This window comes from Amphibalanus amphitrite, unplaced genomic scaffold (assembly GCF_019059575.1).
Source record: "Amphibalanus amphitrite isolate SeventyFive unplaced genomic scaffold, NRLGWU_Aamphi_draft 000253F_arrow, whole genome shotgun sequence".
Classification (NCBI taxonomy): domain Eukaryota; kingdom Metazoa; phylum Arthropoda; class Thecostraca; order Balanomorpha; family Balanidae; genus Amphibalanus; species Amphibalanus amphitrite.
This window is the reverse complement of record NW_024881748.1, coordinates 744,190-764,048: the sequence shown is the minus strand read 5'-3', so window position 1 is coordinate 764,048 and position 19,859 is coordinate 744,190. Positions and strand designations below refer to the sequence as shown.

Sequence of the window (19,859 nt, the reverse complement as noted above, 5' to 3'; positions counted from 1 at the left end):
GTGAGACAGCGTGGTCACACGCCGCGTGAACATCTACGGCTGCCGTCCGTTCCAGCGAGACGGCGCCTCGGTACCTAACTAAGCTCAGGGTGCGCGGTGCTCGGTACGACCGCGATACGGAACGGCGGACGTCCCGGTCTTTTACCGACCGCGGAACAACGGGTGCCCGGTGCCCAGCTGAGAGTGGTGGCATTGTGCAGGGCGTCAGTCCAAACTGGCCGCCGCTAGTCAGTAGACACTGGCTAAAACACCGCGTCGAGAAAGCACCGCACAGCACGCACCAAACCCTAGTTCAAAATCACCCGAGATCACCTCGGCATGAAACATTGCCCTTCAAACACTCCCACTACTTTACCCCAAAACCCCTAAACTGGTCCCCACCGCGATAAAGCTGGCCGAGCGGCGGCCGTTCTAGACGGTACGTGCACCCCGGCGGCCCGCACAGACGACTGACCGGTGACTTGTGCAGCTCCGGTGACCGCTGATCGGTGACTTGTGCAGCTCCAGTGACCGCTGATCGGTGACCTGTGCAGCTCCGGTGGCCGCTGACCGGTGACCTGTGCAGCTCCGGTGGCCGCTGACCGCTGACCGGTCACTGCTCGGCCACCAGCTCAGCCTCCAGCGCCCGGTATCGCTCCAGCAGCGGCCCGTACACCTGGGGGAGACGGCGACCGGTCAGCATCGGCAAGTCAACACTGAACAGTGAACACTTCACAACCGTTAACCAACGGGCGTCTGTAAACACAAAGAGACCGCAGGACGTGCGATGGATGTTGATTAGGTACAGCTTATTTGGGAACACCAGGCATCGTTCGAATGTTTTATTTATTTATATATTTATTTATTTATTTATATATTTTATTTATATATTTATTTATTTATATATTTATTTATTTATTTATTTATTTATTTATTTATTTATTCAATGTTAGCAGAGCAAAACATAACTAAATGAGCTCAATAGGCTCTCACCTGCTGGGCGTCCGGTCGGGGCTGACAGGCCAGATGGAACGGCTCGGCAGCAGCGGTGACCGTGTCAAAGGTGACGGCGTCGGTGTCCCCTGCGGCGGCGGCGGCCGAGCGGCAGCGGCCCAGCCGCGCCAGGTACGCCGCACCCAGACACGCCGAGTTGGCCACGTCCTGAGACAGAGCGGGCAGCACACAGGTCACTTCCCGAGACTGGACAGCGAACAGATACTATCCTTTCCCGCGCGCGGGCGCACACACCCGCTACGGACAGGGGGCAAGACGGGAAAGATACCTACACCGGAAGACCGCATCCGGCATCTCAAGTTTTTAGCGATGTCAAACGCAAATTATTCGAGACCTTAACGACGATTTAGCTTCGTTTCGTAGACTACGACTGGCCACCGAGGCCAAGAAGCCCAGTTCCAATTTGAGTTGAGCTCAACTCTGTCCAACTCACGTGCGTGTAGACCGGGGCGTTGAAAACGTCGGCTACCACCTGCAGGAGCGCCGGGTTCCGAGAGGCGCCGCCAGTCGCCAGCACGCGACTCTCCTCACCTGAAGGGGGAGTCATTATTAAACACATGGCAGCATGGCTACCACGAAGAGCAACGGTAACCACAGTCCGATGCTCTGATGTTAAATCCATTACACTCAGAAGCCAAACCACTACCTCATGCTCTAATGAAACCCAATACCATTTGAATTCTGAAGCAAACCTACCACCACTGTGACAAATCGTGATTCGTGACCCAACCGGGCTGCCCCTCTCCACCCCTCCACTCACCGAGCTGGAAGCCCAGGCTCTCGGCGTGTACGCGTTTGGCCATCAGCTGGCCCTCGACGACGGCGCGCACCTCGGTGTGTTTGTCAAACGCCTCCACCGCGGCGCCGCTGGCATCACGACGGTGAACACCGGAGCCGTGCGGCGTGATCTCCTGCTCCAGCCAGTACACACCTGACAGAGATAGACAAACAGACACACAGACATCAAACGCTGGAGCCGTGGGACGTGATCTGCTGCTCCAGACAGTACACACCTGACACAGAGACAGACAGACAGACATCAGTGAAACACCGGAGCCGTGGGGCGTGATCTGCTCCAGCCAGTATACGCCTAATACACACAAACATAGGTACGGCAGCTGTTTATCGATGGAGCTGCCGTGGACGTTACTTTATGTAGTCAGCTATCAATGCCTCGGATATGTGTAACTGAGCAATGCATAACACCATTACTGCCATACAAACAACGCCATGAAAAATAGTGACCAGTGTCGTGCGATACTAGTTTTAGGCCTACATGGACCGACTGCTCCGGCACTGACCGATGCTGCCCAGATTTCCCGGCGGTGCGGTGGACAGAAGCTGGTTGAACGTGTCCCACGATCCGCCAGCGCACTGATCCCGGTACTTCTGCCGCGTCAGAGAGCCGTTCTTGAAGCTGAAACAGGCAGAAACACGTTGGTAATGCAGCACCAGGCCTGCAGCACAACACTACGCAAACAGGGTTGGGTAAACGGCTATCCACATCGATTGAGGTTAGCGATTCGATAACAATTCAGTTAGAGGTCAACGTCTTACCATTAAGTCGCCAAACAAACACTCGCCCAAATATACAAAGACAGTGCAATCAATCATGACTGCTGCATTCGGGTGCGTCATCTATGACCGCTTACAATCACGATCTCCACAGCTCAGTTTCAGCGACCGTCGCCAACTCTGAGCCCCGCCCTATTATATGCGGTACTCACCAAAGCAGCGCCATGTACTTGTCGGCGTCAGTGGGGCTAACAAACACGTGCCCGGTGAGCGCCGGCCGCGGCCGCTCCAGACAGGCGAACACCGTGTCCGAGGTGCCCAGGCTGAGCGCCAGGTCGCCGGGCCGCAGCCGCAGGCCGGCCAGCGACGCCGGATTGTCGCCAGTGAAGGCCACCACGCCGCAGTCGGGTCGGAACCCGTACCGCTCCGCCCAGAACTCGCCAATGGGGCCGAGAAGGTGGCCAGCGTCCGGCACCGGCGCGCCCAGCCGGCTGCCCAGGCCCGGCGCGCACGCCTGAACGGAGAGACACGGTCAGATGGAACAGGGAGGACCCGGGATTGGATACGATCAGATGGAAATGGGGCAAACCGGTCAGGTAGGAATTCGAAATGAGATGAGCAGCAAGCATTCGACAATCAACACGCAAATATAGATATTTAGGTATGCACAGATAGATAAAAATGTAAAACAAATCGATAGAACGATGTAGCACTGACAGCGAGGAGGCAGTGCGCAAATCAACCAATAAGTGCCCTCTCATTAATTAGTCATACGCACCATGTTGACATACCATAACCAGACATCCCATCAATTACTGTGCTGCGGGTTGACTGACGCTCCAGTCTAGTCTTGCCCCATCCGGCTGACCCGCTGTCCCGGCACTCACGTCCAGACAGTGCTGGTCCCAGGCGTGTAATTACTCACGTCCAGACAGTGCTGGTCCCAGGCGTGTTACTCACGTCCAGACAGTGCTGGTCCCAGGCGTGTTACTCACGTCCAGATAGTGCTGGTCCCAGGCGTGTTACTCACGTCCAGACAGTGCTGGTCCCAGGCGTGTAATTACTCACGTCCAGACAGTGCTGGTCCCAGGCGTGTTACTCACGTCCAGACAGTGCTGGTCCCAGGCGTGTTACTCACGTCCAGACAGTGCTGGTCCCAGGCGTGTTACTCACGTCCAGACAGTGCTGGTCCCAGGCGTGTTACTCACGTCCAGACAGTGCTGGTCCCAGGCGTGTTACTCACGTCCAGACAGTGCTGGTCCCAGGCGTGTTACTCACGTCCAGACAGTGCTGGTCCCAGGCGTGTTACTCACGTCCAGACAGTGCTGGTCCCAGGCGTGTTACTCACGTCCAGACAGTGCTGGTCCCAGGCGTGTTACTCACGTCCAGACAGTGCTGGTCCCAGGCGTGTTACTCACGTCCAGACTGACAGTGCTGGTCCCAGGCGTGTTACTCACGTCCAGACAGTGCTGGTCCCAGGCGTGTTACTCACGTCCAGACAGTGCTGGTCCCAGGCGTGTAATTACTCACGTCCAGACAGTGCTGGTCCCAGGCGTGTTACTCACGTCCAGACAGTGCTGGTCCCAGGCGTGTAATTACTCACGTCCAGACAGTGCTGGTCCCAGGCGTGTTACTCACGTCCAGACAGTGCTGGTCCCAGGCGTGTTACTCACGTCCAGACAGTGCTGATCCCAGGCGTGTTACTCACGTCCAGACAGTGTTGGTCCCAGGCGTGTTTGCCGATATCCAGCAGGTTCATCCCGGAGCCATCCGACAGGTCTATGCCGGCGTACTTGCACAGGAACAGCGAAGCCCCGAAACTGCTCGCCAGAGAGATACGCTGCAACAGACGAGAACGGTGCGCAATGAATTGGGACTTATGCCGAATTCGGCGCTAAATGACGCTAGACAGGGACGCAATTGACACAAATTATTGAGCATGATTGACAGCAATGGCCCCTGAATTAGGATTTTAAAAAATGACAGAACTGAACCCACTATGTGAACGAAAAATACATAGAAACCTCTTCCACCGACCTCGGTATTTTTATAGGCCTCCGGGCTCTGCTGATGGATCTTGGCGATCTGATTACCGGTGAAACGCTCGTAAGCCCGCGAGCCAGTGATATCAGCCAGTTTCTGCAAAAGTCAGCCGCCCCCGGTCAGATACCAAGACAGCAGCAGCGGGACATGGGAGCTGCAGCGTGAGCTGGCTAGCAAATATGGTACGTACGCTTGTAAACACGAGACTAAATTGATTAGAGATCCGTCATCGGAACAGTGAGCAAAAAAAAAAAACAAAAAAAAAGCAGAACGTTACACACGCAACGTATTCGTCTTAAGATGTAAGATCCACAAGACAAATAAAACAAATAAAGGAAGACCCAGCTACTTCAGTGTACCCGGCACGCACCTGCGGTCCGCCGACGTACTGCTCCAGCGCGCGGCACTGCGCTGTGGTGCTCGAGTCCATCCAGATGGGTGAGTTACGCACGCTGAACGCCGACTCCAGCTGCTGGTGCAGAAACTGGTCCGGCTCCAGGGCGCCGAGCGTGGCCTCGGCTCCGGCGCGCCACAGCACGCAGCCGTGCTGCTGCTCGAACAAACGCACGGGGACACAGACTGTCACACTAGTGTGAGCTAACAGACAGCCGTGTTGCTGCTCATAAACATGAGGACACACAGCGAGCTGCCACACTGTGAGCTGACACACTATGAGCCGACAGACCGTGAGCTAGCGCACAGTCGCGCCGCTGATCGGATACACAGGACAAAGCGGGCTGTCAGTCAGGCACAGCTTGCGGTCGGGTAATCACATGAAATGCACTGGGCAGAAGCTTGGTAACCGAGCGTCAGTTGATTTTAAGCCGACTGCTCGCTAAACGTCGGAGTTTGGTTGACAGTATCGCGCGATATCAATGCTGAACAGGCTGTGATGGTGATGACAAAAAAGATTGTCCTGGGTTCTGTTTGGTCGCAGTTTTTTACCAGCAGGCTGCGAGCATGCTGCTATTTCTTGGCTCCTCATTGGTCAAAGTCACGTGGTCTCTTCATTTAACCATGGGAGGCCAAGAAGCGCCAGCAATAGCTTCCTTATATGAGAAAAACCGACAGCATGCTGATAAAAACAGCGACCGAGCAGAGCTCAGATCACGCACCTGGCCGGCGCCGGAGAGGGCGGCCACGCGGGCAAAGTCCAGTCCGGCCACGCGCAGCTTGTCCATCAGCATGTCGAGCGCCTTGACCCACATGATGGCGGGAGCAGTGAACGTCAGCCCGTCGGCGCCGGCGTTCACACCGCCGTGCGTCCTGCAGAGGGCAGAGGGCCGAGGGGAGAGTGTGTGTGTGGGGGGGGGGAGGAGGGATTTGGACTACAGAGAAAGCACAACAGAACAATTGATTCACCAATCACCATAGTAGTAAGCCAGAGGTGAACACCAAATAGGACTGGCCACACCAACAGCAATGCTAGCACAGTACATCAAGAGGATGGTCAATGGTCACAGCAGCATGCCTAAATAATGAAAGTCAGAGTGCATTGAAATTTGAAGTTGTGCCTATCCTTCACATGACTGAATGCTGACTTTAGCCAGTAGCAGATCAATCTGGCCAATCTGATGAAACTGGCCAAAGCCACACAACTGTACAAAATGAGCCAAGTACCTGCAGCAAAAAGTAAAATGTCATTTATTTCGTATGAGAAGCATAGACTACAAATCAGATTTACAATATACCCATTACCCTGACACCACACCACATGCTATAACAGGTTCCAATCATCTTACCTGAATTCAGGAAGCTCCCTGTCAAACATAACTGAGGCCTCACAGATCACTTTCAGGTGGCAATCAATGGCTAAAGCCTTCAGCTGTAAAGAAACAATCGATCCGGGTCAGCACACACAAACTTAACATTCCAGAAGTATGTGATGAAGGTGCTAATTGTTAACAATCATAAACATATTGAATGCCAAATTCAAATACAAAATGGATATATTTTGCATGTGTCACCTGTTGAGTGCTGAAATCAAACCCAATATAGGCTGTATCTTCCTCCTCCCCAGCCATGGGTCCTGTGTTGGCAGCTGGAGTCTGTTCAGGGTGCTGCATCTCACCAGAATCAGCTGCCTACAGTGTAACACAGGCAGGCACATGGTAAACATTAGACAAAGTACCTACATGTGGACTGACAATAGATGATGGGTATTCATAATTCAGGAGAGATGAATGAAAGGTTTAAAAAAAATGATAATTTTGAGTTTTGACAAAAATACTAGTAAGTCTGTACTATTGGTTTTGATTAAGTCTGCTGACTGCTCACATATCTTTTTAAGGCCCTAGTGGTGCTGTTGGCTCACTCATTGTCCCACGGTACTGGAAGTTCCAGGTTTGATCCTCAGTTCTGTCTGCTCCACATGCATCATGCATCACCAGGAGTGGACTGTGGAGTAGGCTCCCACACTAGCCATAGCCCAGGGGAATGGGGAAGGACAATAGAAGAGCAGGAGCTCTCCTGTCAATAAGACAATATACCTCTCGGTAGCCTCTTGGAGGGAAGATTGAGATGAATAAAAAAGGCGCAATTCTTATTTTCCTTACCTGTGCATACTTCTGTGGAGCCATGAACATATTGCATGGACCAATGTGGGCCAATACATAGGCAGGTACTGAATTACAGTGCTGGTGCACTGTGCAGCACTGCCACTGCTAGAGATGTTTAAGTATGCATACAAAAATTCAGAGAAAAAATCTTGCAATTTTTGGAGCAGCATTTCAAAATAACATTTATTTTGCACTTAGCAGCAGGTAGGTATATGTAACTTTATGTTACTAAAGTAGCTACCTAGGTACGTCCTATGCAGTACCTGTCCTACGCGACCATCAATTAACCAGTGAATTTTCTATACAGGGCAAAAAGTAAAGAGCAATGGGGGTGCCAGAAAACACATCAACTGCAAGAAAATTGATATTTTTTGTAATAATCCTGATCCTGTAAAAAAATCACCCTGTACCTACACTGACACACATGGCAGACTGGTTAATTCTTGCAAATTACTTACATCCATTTTGACACACCATCAGCTGAATCAGAATACTAATTGGTTGAATCTTAAGTAGCCCAACAATCTCAATTTGGTCAATGAATCGACTAGGTATCGGTGATCACCGACACCGTTCCTTGGAGACAAAATCTTTCGCCTCCGACCCTCAAAGAAGTACCTACGGCTTCCAGTTCCACTTGCTTCTTAATATAATGTAGCTGAAAGACCCTATACAAAGAGGTCAGGGACTGGTTCAAAAAGTAGCACTGAAATGATTATTTATCCTGGGCAGATTGAGAATGCAATCGCTCACCATACCAACAGATGCAGCGCTGAGTCAATAAACAAGAAGGCGTGACCTTCATGTAAGACATGTTCAGAATATCCTGTAAGCGTTGTGTTTATGCTCAATCATTTGCAGTTGAGCCCGCTATGGTTCAGTGTATCCTGCGTACACTACCTGCTGATGATATTTTTGAACAAGTAATTGGAACATAAAAATGGTGTAGTTGAGACAAAACAAAAAAGCTGTCAACCACTAAATAGAAATAGTCACGAAATGACTTAACAAATATTGTTTTGGTATTGGTGTGAACTATTTTATATTGTAACACACAATGTCATGGCGTAATGTTCATGACATATTGAAAGGTCATGTGGGAAAACAGTTGTTTTGTGAATGATATAGGAATGTTTGACCAAAAAATAAGCTGGAACTTAGAAAAGCATTATTCGGTTTCATGGTTTAGGTGTGGACAATTTCGGCGCAGCAGAACCAAGTAGGGGAAGACAAGGCCCTAAAACATAAGGTTGGACGAAGTTTTCTACCAAAAATGTACTAGAATAGCGTACGATTCAAAGCTATTCCCGTTGTTTCTTTACAAATATGTCGCAAACAAGCTTTTTCTGTAATAAATCATTATTTTGAAGTTAGGCAACCAGTTGCTATAAATTCGATAAGCAAACACTTATTTTTTATATAAAAGCCTAGCTTATATAGTCCAACTCTAGTTGAATAATCAAGTAGCTACTAAATTTTCCAGATGTGACACATATTGCGCACTTCAGACAAATGCGTTGCTAAGGCGTTGCTAAGGACTCTTTCGCATGTTTTGCTGCGTGGTTTTGTTGGTTTTGTTATGAAGTGAGGGAAGTGAGATGGACGGGCTTTTTGAGATATTTTTTCTGGTTTTCTAGGACCGTCGCAATTCTTTAACTTGACATACCTTTCTTGCTTTTTTATCCGAGGCTTTTTCAATAATTGGTAGATTCTATCGTGAAAATAAAAAGGGCCAGCAGGCCCGAGAATGCAAGTCGACTGATCTGAAATAAAAGCTAAAAGTGTCTGTTCCATTAGAAATTTAATGTGATGTGTGATGGAACATGAAGCAACAGGATCAGACGCAAGAACCACCAATTAAGATTTAAGAACCCAGAACCAGCAAGCGCCATGCCATCAAGAGCAGCCATGGTAACGTTTGATTAGCTTTCAGAAAATCTTGGAACTAGACGCCAGACGGTGAGCAATCAAGAGATCTTACAAGACCAGTAGTTACTTGAAAAAGAGAGCTGCCAGGAAAATCAGTGGATTCTTCAATGGCAACACATTTCAACATCTATCTAGCAATAATTTGCACCAGCGAGGTGCTATCATTGTGTTTTGCGTCTGTATCACTAACTGCTCAAAAATATTTGTCAATAAAAAAACAAACAAATAATGCGTCTTTTTCTACTGAAAGTATAGTCCTCCAAGTGGCAAGGGATGAATAATAGAAGGTACCTTATTAATTGCCATCTATTCATTCAATTAATAAATTAGGCAATTCAGGGCATCGATCGGCAGCGCCATTACTGCATGGTACTGCGGATCGTCCATGGGTTTCTTGATGACTCGGACTCTGACTCAGACTTTCAAAAATCAACTCTGACTTTGATTTCAAATGTCGGCTCTGACCGACTCCGACTCCACAGCCCTAGCAGGTCTGCGGAGGCAATGGATTTTTGGTGACTCCGACTCCGACTCTGGCTTTCAAAATCGACTAGCTGACTCTGACTCTGGTCAGAACTGTCGACTCCGACCGACTACAACTCCGACTACGGAACCCTGAAAGGTCTGCGGAGGGGATTGAATTTCGGTGACTGACTCAAACTCCAGCTTTAAAATCGACTCTGACTCCGACTCGGCGACTCAGGTCAGAACTGTCAACTCCGACCGACTTCATGACTCCGACTCCGGAGCCCTACTGGCAGCTATCACGCCAGGGAGCTGCAAATCATATGTTCCGTGGCGGTTTATGGCATTAAAGTCTATAATGCGGCTGAATCGCACTATGAAACACCCTTATTGGCTCCAAGAACCACGAAAGTTATTGCATCACCACTGGAAAACGTGACAAGATATCGATTAATTGGCCCTGGATTTGGATAAATAACATGCTGATGATCATATTAGCACACATTTACACTATCATCTATCTCAAGGTTGCCCTCCAGGCGGCTCTAAACTATGGCAATTTCCCTATCTTCAACATGTAAATGCCCTCGGGCGTCCTCGTGGTGACGTAGGCATGGGAGTGCCAGGTTGGTAGGAACTAGACTTCGACGCCCCCTGGGGGAAGAGAGAGCACGGGGGGAGAAGAGAGGTATGTCAATTCTAATTATTTTTGTTTCATAGCCCTGATGCAGTTTTGTTATCATTGCGAAAGTTAAGAAATATTATATTGATATAGTTTTAAAACCAAGAATTGCAAGGATCTCTGCAGGGTTTCGATTCAATTCATTTGCACTGGGAGTTAAAATGCAGAATGTGGTCGTGGATGGTTTTGGTTAATTTCTTCAATTATTTGTGAATGTCAATTTGTATGTTGATCCTTATTCAAGCTGATCTAAGCATGTAATTTTATTTATTTCATTTCCAGAGAGCCACTGCACCAGTCTGTTCATCTTAACACACTGATGAGGTTCCCCTTGAGGTGAGTATTCAAGCTGATCTAAGCATGTAATTTTATTTATTTCATTTCCAGAGAGCCACTGCACCAGTCTGTTCATCTTAGCACACTGATGAGGTTCCCCTTGAGGTGGTTGCTGTTTTTTGCTGTGGTCCGCAGAGGCGGCTGACATCTCAAACAGCGACTCAGAAAACAGGGACTTGGAAAAAGCAACAAAAAACAGCAACTCGCTCAAAACAGCAGCCGCGCTTAGAGCGACCTATTAGAATAGTGACTCACATTTTTGAGCGATTGAAAGGACAATCGGTAAAATCTTGATCTGTAATACCTAGAGCGACTTCAGAGGAACAGCGAAGCGACTTTTCTAGGCTAATGGTGATTAGAGAAGCAAAAATCGAAGCTTTCTTATGAAGCATAATAATATTTTTATATAAAATGTGCTCGTTTTGCATCATTGTTTATGTACTAAAAAATCAGTTTGGAGTCCATATCAAACTAAATTTCCTAACATCCTACTTGCAGGTTCGTTTCACTGTTCCGTCATTTCCATCCTCACTTCTCAGGGCTCAGGACATTCAAGTCCTTCTCCTCCGACCTCCACACCTCAGCCCCATGTTCCGGGCTGGACGGGCAGCTTTATCCCATGCGGAAATGCCTGTAAGTGTGCGCCCGATGAGTGCTTCGGGGGACTGGTGAGTGGTCGGTCTGTCCTCTGGACGGGCCCAGCTCCGCCAACTCACCAGTGTGCTCGCCCAGGCCAATGTCTCCTCCTAATTCCTATCATCCTTCCGGCCCTGAAATGGCTCATCAGATCGAAAGGGCCAAACCCAGCAAAACTGGTTTGTTTCAACTCAGTCGTTAATTTGTTTCGATGATGATAAGTGGTTTTTCGTTGACGTCGTTGATCGGGACAAATTAATTGCTAAGTTTCCTCCGATTGCGCTGGGATATCTGAGAATGTCAAGATAATGATGTACTTGCTTTTCCAATCCCCATCAGCTTAGAATAGTCTGTTACTCTGAAGCTGCTCTATTACGGATCGCCGTTTTAGAATTGCTCAAGCGTGATAGTCGCTGTTCTAGAGGTCGCTCAAAAAGTGATCGCTGTTTTTCTGTCGCTGTTTTTAAGTCGCTGTTTTCTGAGTCGCTGTTTGACACGCAGAGGCACCCCAAGTCTGCAAAGCATGGCAAGCTAGACAATTTTTTTTTTAGGTTTGTATTGTAGTCAGGCAGCAACTGCAGATTTTGCGTGGAGTGGTGCAGGCTGTGGGGGTGAATTGGTTTTTACAGCATTGGCTGGTACCACCATGTGAAACTGCTCTGTTGGCTTACCAATTTCTGAAATTAGGTGCCTACATGATATTAAAACTGTAGGTATGTGCTTCCAATTCTCTTTTTCTTTACATTTATGAATGGAAATGAAATTCCAGCAGCATATCATGGCGACACTGTTACTTCCAATGTAAACTAGTTTACATCATTTTGTTATTTATCTGTGAGACCATTGATAAAGTGTTTCATTGTAGGTATCAAATATAAGTGTATGTTCTTCATTGGCCTTTTTTCTTGTATTTACAGATACCACTAGATATTATATCATCCGGTCTAGAGATGTCCAAGCGAAAATCCTTGGCACGATTAGCACTTGAAAGGTCCCAGTGCAGCCAAGATGCCGCAGAAGAGCCCCTGCACCGCTCGTCGTCAAACGCCCGGCCGCTGAGCCAGCTGACTGTGGTCGAGGGTGTGCGGGGAGACAGCGGCGCTGAACGGGCCGCCGATCGGCAGCCGCTGCCATCCTCCGGCGCCAGCAATGGAGCGGCGCCGCAGCCGCACATCGCAGTCATCCGGCGGCGGCCGGCCAGGAGCAGTGGGGAACAACGCATACAGCCGGGTCCCGCAGCTACGGCGGCCACCCACAACAGCCGGCACTCCTACCCGTCCGCAGCGGGCCAGCACAGTCACAGCCGAGTGGGGCCTCCTGCCGGCGACAGTCGACCTCAGAGGCCGGCCAGGGAGCGTCTGCAGCGGTCGGCGGCGGAGCGGAGTCCGCTGGTGGACGTCGGCAGTCCGCCGGCGCTGTCGCTCAGTCCGCCCGTGGACTTGGACGGGCCCGCCGCGCCGTGCGCCGAGAACGGCCGGCCGTGCGTCTCGCCGTCGGCGAGCAGCGGCTCGTCGGCCGGCAGCGGCGACGGCAGCCAGTCGGGTCTGCTCACTGCACGCGCCATGCACCATGCACACTCGACCAACGACCTGCAGGGCCGACCGGCGGACGGCAGTCCCGGCCCGGCCTGGTGCGAGCCCATGAACGCCGGACACAGAGCCAGGTGGGTGAACTGCGTCGGGCTGCCGGCTGCAGACAGTTCTTGTGTCGAGTGTAAATACGTAAGTTAAGAATTAAGCTACAAAGCGATTCGTCGTGTTATCGGCTGAGCTCGTGGTTGATCGATGATTATGTCGTTAGATGAATGCATCGTTTTTATGACTTAGGAGGTTTTGTGTTCTATTTTAAAATTTTGTTGAGCTGTCACTGAACTTACTGTTTTTTATTATGCTGTCATATCAAATACGATTAGTTAGCTTTCTCTCCCCTTCATCATTTCTCGTCAAACACCGCTCTAAAGATGTGTTCTGTTGGCTGGCGCTGGTTCTCGCGGTGACGCCTCTCCGTTTGTGTCAGGTCGTTCCCGACCGGGCTGGCGGGCAGTGTGGAGACGCTGAGCAGCTGCTCGGAGCCGTCTGCCGGCAGTCCGCTCAGCGGCATCACCGTTCAAAAGGCCCGCAGCAGGTGGGTGCCGCGCACACCGCCGCACGCTGTCACCAATGGGAGTGAGCGGTAATCTTAGAGCGGATGGCCCGACGGAAGGAGTTGTAAGATAGTTTCTGAGATTGTCATCGAAAACTGCTCCATTCGTTCGTTTCGTTTGTTCGCTCGTTTGTTTTTTCGTCGAACCGTTCGTTCGTCTGTGCGGGCGCTCTTTCGTTCATTTTCATGATTATAGCCATGGCACCAAAACTCATGAGTTTTGAAAATACCTACGCGTTACACAGCTGTTTAAATTTACATTTACATGTTATTTACTGCAGCCGCTGACTTGTCCTTGACATGTGCTGACGGCGACAGGGGCTATCTGGTGAACCAGACGGGCAGCGCGCTGCTGCTCTCTGCCGAGGAGCTGGACGCCAGCCTGCCACAGAGACAGCTGCACGTGCTGGTCGGCACGTGGAACATGAACGCCAAGGTCAGTTGAGAGAAATAGAGCCCTTAATGACGGAGCTCTGGTCTGAATTGAAGCTGGTGTTGTGTCTGCTGCCACGCAGATCCAATATCTAACGTATATTGATTGCATTGTGCTGCAGACTGCAGAAGTTGAACGTTGTTTTGCATTGAATGTTGAGCTCCATTCTCAACATAACCGGTTAGTGTGCAGTGTGGTCGCCTGGTCGATGAGCTCTGGGACCCTCGTTTATTTTGTTTGTGTACTCGGGGGCTGTTTCCATTGTGCCGAATGGACTTCTGGCCTTATTTTTCCACACCGCAACCGCAGCTGGGGAATCGAACAAACACTCGCTGAGTCTGCGGTGTGCGGTGGACGATCGATAGACGCATATGGTTGACGGCGATCACGCTGCAGATTGCGGACTGCATAGTCGGTGACACTTTGTATGCAAATTGCAAACCTGTGTGTGATTGAAGCTCAGTCGATTGGCCTTGACCTGCTTGACTGGACGTTGTCCATCCTCATAGTTTCTCCTTTGTCCGCTACCATATTTGCGTCTGTACTTGTGAGACCGTCCGTCTGGCTGTCCTTACATCCGGCTGTCTGTTCGCCGGTGCGTCCGTTCGTCTGTCCGTCCGTCCGTCCGTCCGTCCGTCCGTCCGTCCGTCCGTCCGTCCGTCCGTCCGTCCGTCCGTCCGTCCGTCCGTCCGTCCGTCCGTCCGTCCGTCCGTCCGTCCGTCTGTCCGTCCGTCCGTCCATCCGTCCGTCCAACCGTCAATGGGTCTGTCCATTCACCCGTCCATCTGTTCTTCCGCCGATCAGAAAGTTTTGGGTACTGACCGAAAGCCTGGGTTACGGACACCAAGCTTTGGACTTTTGGCCGGCCGGTTGGTTGTTCGGCTTATCCTCCATGTCGTCAGTCCCCCGTGACACAGCGTCCTCGACCCCCGTCAGGAGCCGCCGGCCTCTCTGGACGACCTGGTGCTGCCCGACTCGCTGGCGTTCGTGCCCGACCTGGTGGCACTGGGCACGCAGGAGTCGCACGCCGACCACCGCGGCCTGCTGGTGCGGCTGCAGTCCACCCTCGGCCCCAGCCACGTGCTCTTCCACTCGGCATCGCTGGGCACGCTGCACATCTGCGTGTTCATCCGGCGCGACCTCGTCTGGTACTGCTCAGGTGGGAGATTTGACTGAGTCCATTAGTGACGTGACTGGGGGGAATATGTGATTGAGGCTATCGGAGTCGTGTACATTTTTTCAAGACTTAAACTTTTGCTATGAAACGATAAGCGCACTCGACGAAGAACGTGATTCCTTTTTATGCTAATGTGTTGATCAATGTAATGTATTTCTTATAGCTACGAGCCATGCCGGTTACTTTTATTTGCTCCGTTTAACAGGCACTATTATCAGTTTATCTTCCACGGCACCAACCGTCAACCGGCTGTACCTCTGAACCAAATGATGACGTTTGTTCCTCTTTGTAGTTCCAGAAGAGGCGAGCTACAGCATACGGCAGCCTACGGCCATCAAGACAAAAGGATGCGTCGCCGTCGGGTTCCAGTTTTTCGGTGAGTTGTTCGCAGAACAGTGGTTTGTGTAACATAATTACATGCTGGGTCACGTACCTCTGCGTATTTCAAAATGGTTTTAGACTTTAGAGGTCTGCAATCTGCATATTGCTGATAACTTTGTTTCGTATCGTAACTATACAATTGAATATCACATCTATGTATCCTCTGTCCCCTTTTCTCCGTGTGTGGGTTTATGGCCGGTGCTCACCACCACGTCCCCACGCCGCTGTCTCGGTATGTGACCGCCGACCCCTCTGGCGCCCGCAGGGACCACCTTCCTACTGCTCACCTGCCACCTGACTGCCCACCTGGAGAAGCAGAACCAGCGGATAGACGACGTGCGCCGCATCTGCGCGGCGCTCGACCTGCCCCAGGCCATCCCCAGCCGCAGCAGCAGCAGAGGTGGGCACCGGCGGGGGCCGGGGGCGCCACCGGCTGTAGGGATACGACAGGCCGTACTGGGGGCAGTAGCGGGTAGGACTGCATTTTTGATATTGCGAAGTCTTTTTATATGCGCGTTAAAAGTTTTTCGAAGGTCATATTTCCCGTAGCGCTTGCATAGCACAGCTAGCTTCAACGTCACATTTATCGACGCAAATCCAGTTCAGTGCTTCTTCATTCATAAATCTAACCGACCATGGGTCATAACCTATGCCCCTCGTCCCCCGTCTTCCCACAGACGTGACGGAGCGGTACGACAACGTATTCTGGTTTGGCGACCTCAACTTCCGACTGCACCAGAGCCGACCGCGCGTCATCGACACCATCGTCGAGAGCTCCAGTACGATCCTGCTCCGCGAGCGAACCATGTCCGAGGCGTGTATGCGCAGTCTGCTCGAGTGGGACCAGCTCAACCACGCCAAACACAAAGGTGCACAGTGGTGAGGGAGGGTGGGGTTTAATCTGGGAGGTGTGTCCGACTAGAGGGAGTCCAGTCCGAGCAAACAGTCTTGTTTGATTGGAAGTCTGGTTCTACCATGGAATCGTCTCGACCCTGAATAAAAAATGATGCTGGCATCGTTAACGCAGAAATTGGTTGATAAACATCATGTTATTTTATCTTCTAACGTTAAAATCTGATATTCGTATTGAGTGACGCCGCCCCCGGTCGACAGGTCGGGCTTTCGAGGGCTTTAACGAAGGCGTTATCTCGTTCTTGCCCACCTACAAGTACGACCCGGGAACGAACACGTTCGACACGTCTCACAAACAGCGGATCCCGGCCTATACGGACCGGATCCTCTTCAAAAGCCGGCGCGACGGCGTGCGGTGAGCACAATACCGGTCACGGCAGTGGCTGGGGTGTCATATTGGTGAACGGCCGTTTGGGTTGTGTGAGAGCTGGAGATCGCCAGCGGGCTCTGGTGAACATATGTGAGGGAACATTGCCTGCTTTGATTTGATAGATGATTGCATGGCCTCTGTTTAGATGCCTACAGATATGATGATACCTGGCGGACTTTTGTGTCGCCTTGCATGTCTGTCTCTACACTGTGTTAAGTTTGACACTGGATCAAGTGCTAACCGTCCCTTCTTCTCTATATTCAGTTGAATCAGGATATAATCTCCCTTCTCGTCCCGTTTCACAGATGCATCAAGTACGATTCTGTTCAGCCGTTCAGTACGTCGGATCACAAGCCTGTGTGGGGGCTGTACCAGTGTCGGATACGGCCTAGTCTCGACAGGTGAGACAGATGATAGGACAAATTGAAGGTATTGAGAGATTACAAACCCGTCTGGGGGCTGTACCAGTGTCGGATACGGCCTAGCCTCGAGAGGTGAAGCAGTGCGTGAGAAAGGACGAGGTATTAGAGCAATTAGCATGAACCATTCTGTGGGCTCTTATACCAGTCAGCTGTCAGTACTGAACGCTTTTTGGACAGGGGAGAGAGAAATGGTGTCGTTTAAGGATATGGATGGATGCGAGTTTAAGAGATGGGGTAGGATCTGTCATTTTGACTGAGTCTGGGTGGTGAGTCCGGTCATCGCTTGGTAGCGTATTTAACGTGTACACTCTGGTGCTATTTTAGTGGCTGTTAATGTCAGAGCCACATCCTGAGTGTCACACCTCCGTCTTGCCCCGGTGTGCGGCAGCATACCGCTGGCGGCCGGCCAGTTTAACCGGGCCGTGTTCTTGGAGGGACTGCGGCGCCGGGCGCGCCACCTGCCGGCCAGACGGGTCTCTGACGGACGGCCGTGCAGCGTCCAGTAGCAGAGAACGCTGCCCAGTAGCGGCGACACACCTGCCATCTGCCGACCGAACGGAGCGGCGAGCAACCGCACAACGCCCGACCTCCAGCTAAGTGACTTTGAATAGGTGGTTATTTGTATTGACGCGTCAAGGGAGGTGCTAGGATCGCGCGAGTTAGTGCAAGACCGCGGTTTCTTTGCGATCTTGCTGGTCGGTGAATGATGATCTAGTCATGTCTAGTCATTTTATATGTGTGTAACTGCATTGTTGAGCCTTTTCAGCTAAAGTCAGTACAAATCCGTCACGCATGCTAGTCATCCCAGATTCCTAGTCAGAATGGGAGCTGAGTTAAAGGGACTATCCCACCTTTAACATGGGGTTTGAGTTGAGATAGCCAAGTTTGCGGCGAGGTTCAGAAACCACTATCTACCTAGGTTGCAACCCCCGCGGCCTCTTGGTGTTGAAGAAATTCGTTCCCTTCATTTGAAAATGGGCCTTGCGCAAGGCCCTATCTTCAACATGGAGCGACCGTTAGTGTGACGTCACCTCGTTTAGTCATTCTGATTTAAATGGGTTTGTTCGTTGAAAAATCGCTTAAAACTTGGTCTGAACTATGTTGCGGTGCCTACAGAGTAAAAAGAATCAGCTTTATGACAGTAATGTGGCCTGGGGAAGGAGGTAATTTTGGGCTGTGACGTCACATATTTGAAAGTTTGTGTTTGGAATATGGGAAGCCTAAGATGTTTAATGAAAAATAAATGCCAGAACCGTGTTCCTGGTCATCCAATCTACAAAGTCGTGCACAATTTAACTGGTTTTAACAACATTTTAGAAGGTGGGATAGTTCCTTTAAACTCGGCTAGACATTTGTCTATGTTCGTGACTCGTTAGTCTCAATAGTACTATGGGAATCTCAATGCCTCTGTGGGCTCCGTTACGTAACCGACTGATCTGAAGAAATTTGCGCACAATGTGTGTTAGTGCCTAGAGGGACGTCCTAGAGGGACGCTGCTGCCCTCCGCAGCAGTCATCCATACACACAGTTGCGCCCGCTGCCGCTGGGGGAATAACCGCTAAAACGGCATTTGAATCTCGGTGACCAATGATCTGTTATTTTGTTAGTGATGCTTACCAATGCTTGATGAAAGCACAAACAGCTTGAAACGTCCCCAGTATTGTGCTGGGTTGTTATTGCGTATTCCTCCCTTCGTTTGTTACCGAAGTGTTGCACTATGACGTATTAGCTCACTGAGACACGGAATAGCTCCTTATCTCACTGAGCGGCTGTGTTAGCTCACTGACCATTTGAACGTGTAGCTCACGGAGCTTAGTCTTTTATGGTTTCTGGGATTAGTGGGTCCCGTTCAGCTTGACCGGTATCCAGTGAGATAGCTAATTGTGACGCAGTGTCTGGACCCTCTGCCGAATGTGTGGCTCACCGCTGATATACATGGCTCACTGCCGGGGTTTACAGCTCAATGCTGACGTCTGTAGCTCACTGCTGACGGACCTAACTCTCTGTGCCGCGCGGTATTGTTCACGGGGACACCAATAAGTCTCACGACGCGGCGATAAGCTGACGACTCGGTCTGACCTGCGACCGGCGCTCTGTATCGGCGAGTCAGACATTAAGCACGCGGTGTCGGCGGGTCTGTGAGTGCCTGTGGTCGCTGTCACCATTTCTCTGCCTACCTCCCTCTCCGTCCATTGCTGGTGACGGTCCGTCCGTCCGTCCGTCCGTATTCCCCCTTCCGTCCCCCGTCGGCCGGCCGGTCCGCTGTGGCCTTCTTGTACCAGATCTGATCTGTGTGTGAGAGCGGTGTTGAAGTCTCGCTGGAGTCCGAGTCCGGTGAGGGCGCTGACAGCACTCTCGGTTCGCTGGGTCGGATAGTGGGCCCGTGCGGGTTGTAGACCGCGGAAATGTGTCGGACGAAGGCGATGACTGAAGATATAGGAGAATTGAGTCGCTTGAGGCGGTGAATGGAGGGGCGAACTTATACTGGTGCTGCAATACAATGTATGTCTGGTGGATGATGGTGTGAGTTATCCCAAAAAGCGAGGGTAGAGTGTCTTGTAATTACTTAATGCTGCATTTAGTGATAACTGCATCAGAGGAACATCCTACTTTGTTGTCATAAAATAATGATTGCATTACGGAAACGCTTGTCCTACCTCCGACGTTTATTTTGTGTATTTCTATTTCCTACAAAATGTGAAAATAGTTTGTCACATGCAAGGACATATTCACTGTATGTATGTCGCAACACGTTTCCATCATCAATGGCAATGGCAAGCTCTTGACAAGCTTATGCAATATGCATTATGCCACTTTCCTAGCCTAGATGACTGCTGACTGCTGAGTAAAAATGCATATAAAAGC

General features: G+C 50.6%; 2 protein-coding genes across 5 annotated transcripts; one reads left to right on the top strand and one right to left on the bottom strand.

Annotated features, from left to right (window-relative positions):
- On the bottom strand, nucleotides 1–7,880 carry LOC122386494 (xylulose kinase-like). 4 transcript variants are annotated; one of them, XM_043375739.1, is made up of 13 exons: nucleotides 7,568–7,880; nucleotides 6,519–6,635; nucleotides 6,294–6,376; nucleotides 5,667–5,817; nucleotides 4,922–5,101; nucleotides 4,546–4,647; nucleotides 4,217–4,348; nucleotides 2,721–3,022; nucleotides 2,295–2,410; nucleotides 1,754–1,924; nucleotides 1,427–1,524; nucleotides 973–1,140; nucleotides 1–655 (listed from the first exon to the last, which is right to left on the bottom strand). In XM_043375739.1, the coding sequence occupies exons 1-13, from the start codon at nucleotides 7,571–7,573 to the stop codon at nucleotides 593–595; spliced, it is 1,689 nt and encodes a 562-aa protein (XP_043231674.1). In that variant the 5' UTR covers nucleotides 7,574–7,880; the 3' UTR covers nucleotides 1–592. The 4 variants fall into 4 exon arrangements, with proteins under 4 accessions (XP_043231674.1, XP_043231673.1, XP_043231676.1 ...); XM_043375738.1 differs by lacking the exon at nucleotides 7,568–7,880 and adding an exon at nucleotides 7,107–7,514; XM_043375741.1 differs by having other exon boundaries at nucleotides 7–655; nucleotides 7,732–7,866.
- Nucleotides 7,881–10,160: 2,280 nt separating this feature from the next.
- On the top strand, nucleotides 10,161–19,776 carry LOC122386477 (inositol polyphosphate 5-phosphatase E-like). Its single transcript, XM_043375710.1, has 13 exons — nucleotides 10,161–10,191; nucleotides 10,468–10,521; nucleotides 12,075–12,820; nucleotides 13,174–13,281; nucleotides 13,618–13,735; nucleotides 14,669–14,891; nucleotides 15,202–15,285; nucleotides 15,556–15,690; nucleotides 15,968–16,159; nucleotides 16,404–16,557; nucleotides 16,878–16,973; nucleotides 17,383–17,827; nucleotides 18,329–19,776. Exons 3-12 carry the CDS (start codon nucleotides 12,108–12,110, stop codon nucleotides 17,498–17,500), a joined length of 1,941 nt encoding a protein of 646 aa, XP_043231645.1. The 5' UTR covers nucleotides 10,161–10,191; nucleotides 10,468–10,521; nucleotides 12,075–12,107; the 3' UTR covers nucleotides 17,501–17,827; nucleotides 18,329–19,776.
- Nucleotides 19,777–19,859: the final 83 nt, after the last annotated feature.